At 49.0% G+C, this 2058-nt stretch overlaps 1 protein-coding gene across 1 annotated transcript in view; it reads right to left on the bottom strand.

The window, feature by feature from the left end:
• LOC123520176 (beta-1,3-galactosyltransferase 5-like) overlaps nucleotides 1-1338 on the bottom strand; it is a 13141-nt gene extending 11803 nt beyond the window's left edge. The window contains exon 1 of the mRNA XM_045282189.1: nucleotides 723-1338. Coding sequence (XP_045138124.1) covers nucleotides 723-797 — 75 coding nt within the window. The 5' untranslated portion in view covers nucleotides 798-1338. The remainder of the gene's footprint in view (nucleotides 1-722) is intronic.
• Nucleotides 1339-2058: the final 720 nt, after the last annotated feature.

Genomic DNA, 2058 nt, shown 5'->3' with positions numbered 1-2058 from the left:
TAGATCCATAGAGATGTCAGAAACGATCGTCAAAAACTGGAGGATTAGTGTCTTGAAACCTCCCTTTTGAAGGAACACGGGTCATGAGAATACAAATTGTGTCTTTTGAAGTGTATTTAGCGCTTCTTGATGTGTGTGGGTGTGTGTATGTGTGTGTGTGTAAGCGCGAATCACTTCCACTCCGTTGTGTCGACCTACTTCTAGTGTTGTGTTGTGAGGGGTGAGGGGTGATTAGCTATCAGACCGTGTTATCTGCTGTCCATCCTGCCATAACATTAAGTGCCAGGGAGAGAGAGATGATACTGCAGCTGCCCCCCTCCCATTCTCTCTCTCTCTCTCTCTCTCTCTCTCTCTCTCTCTCTCTCTCTCTCTCTCTCTCTCTCTCTCTCTCTCTCTCTCTCTCTCTCTCTCTCTCTCTCTCTCTCTCTCTCTCTCTCTCTCTCTCTCACACACACACACACACACACACACACACACACACACACACACACACACACACACACACACACACACACACACACACACCTGTCGCGTCATGCTCGTGGCCGCGTCGGTCTAAACGATTCATAAAATATTGGGTTTACGGCACATTGTGTTTTTGTCTTGTTTACTCCTCTCTCTCTCTCTCTCTCTCTCTCTCTCTCTCTCTCTCTCTCTCTCTCTCTCTCTCTCTCTCTCTCTCTCTCTCTCTCTCTCTCTCTCTCTCTCAATCTGGGCCTCACCTGTATGGCCACCCAAGGCAGCATCTCCGCCAGCGTCTTGTTCTGCTTCCATTTCTTTCTAAACAAGAACTTCATAGCGGCGGCACAACAGTTTCCCTCGTGTTTCGTCGCTACCTTCCACACACCAAGGAAGACAATGGCGAGGCAGTCAGCTGCCCAGAAGAGACTTACGGACGTGACGTCCTCGCAACACCTGCCTCTGTCAGTATGCTTGTCCCTCTCAGGTGCCGTGCAGGCTGCTGTGGCGTCACTGGTACACAAAGCATAGAGCGTTACTGGTTTGCTTGCTAGTCTCGTTTTTCCTTTTGCACATTACGTGTTATCGTGGCATGTGTGCATGTGTTGCATGCGTACAGAACTCCCTTCAGGCTTGAACGCACTTCACTAGTGGCCCAGGAGAAGCGCAGTGCCGCGGAGTTGCATGTTGGAGGCGTTTCGTGCGTAGGAACAGTGGAGGCTGAGGCGACGCGGACCCGCAGCGGCAGCAGGCAAGGTGTTTCGGAGCGAAGTACGGCACGTCTTACTAATTCCGCGTCCTTGGCCACACTGCCGCGGCAGTGCCGCCTGCCCGTCTGTTGGTGAGATAGTTGCAGGTGGCTCATCTGACTCACTGCGACCCTCGTGACTCCTTATATCTCGTGTGGTGCATCCCGTGACATGGTCCCTTTTTTTTTTTATGGAATTGCGTTTCAGAGGTTTCCTGTGTGGAAAGTTCCTTTTCTTTGAGGATAGGAAATAGAAAAAAGTGTTTGTAAGTGATGGCAGAATGATTCGGATGGTTGTTCAGTATGTACAAGTACATAGATGGGCTGGCTGGTGTGAGAATATTCGGTAGAAGTTTTGCGTGGAGTGAAGAGTTAAAGCTAGTAATACAGAATGGGATCCTAAGAACCTGCTCCTTACTGATGGTTCTGTCCTGGTGGCTCGCGCAAAAGAGAGTGAAGCATCTGTTATAAGAGTATAGAAGAATGACTGGGAAATGAACGAGACTAAGAGTAATATGGTATGTCTGAAAAATTAGAGGAAAGAACTGGTAAGTTTTACTGTTGTTAAGAGGTGAAGCAGAACATGATGTGGTGCGTAGGTGTGTGTAGGAAATGGAAGTGTTCGGCGGATAGAATAACTGGAGTTGACGTGTGGGGCGTAAGTCTAGGGAAAGCCCACGGATGGTTTGGATGGCCACTGTAATGAGTGTTCAGACACGGGGTGACGCGATAGACGCTTATTGAATGAGGAAGAATTGTTGTGGATTCATTAATGGAGTTGTGACACACACACACACACACACACACACACACACACACACACACACACACACACACACACACACACACAC

This window comes from Portunus trituberculatus, chromosome 46 (genome assembly GCF_017591435.1).
Source record: "Portunus trituberculatus isolate SZX2019 chromosome 46, ASM1759143v1, whole genome shotgun sequence".
NCBI classification, from domain to species: Eukaryota; Metazoa; Arthropoda; class Malacostraca; order Decapoda; family Portunidae; genus Portunus; species Portunus trituberculatus.
This window is presented reverse-complemented; position numbering and strand designations above follow the sequence as displayed.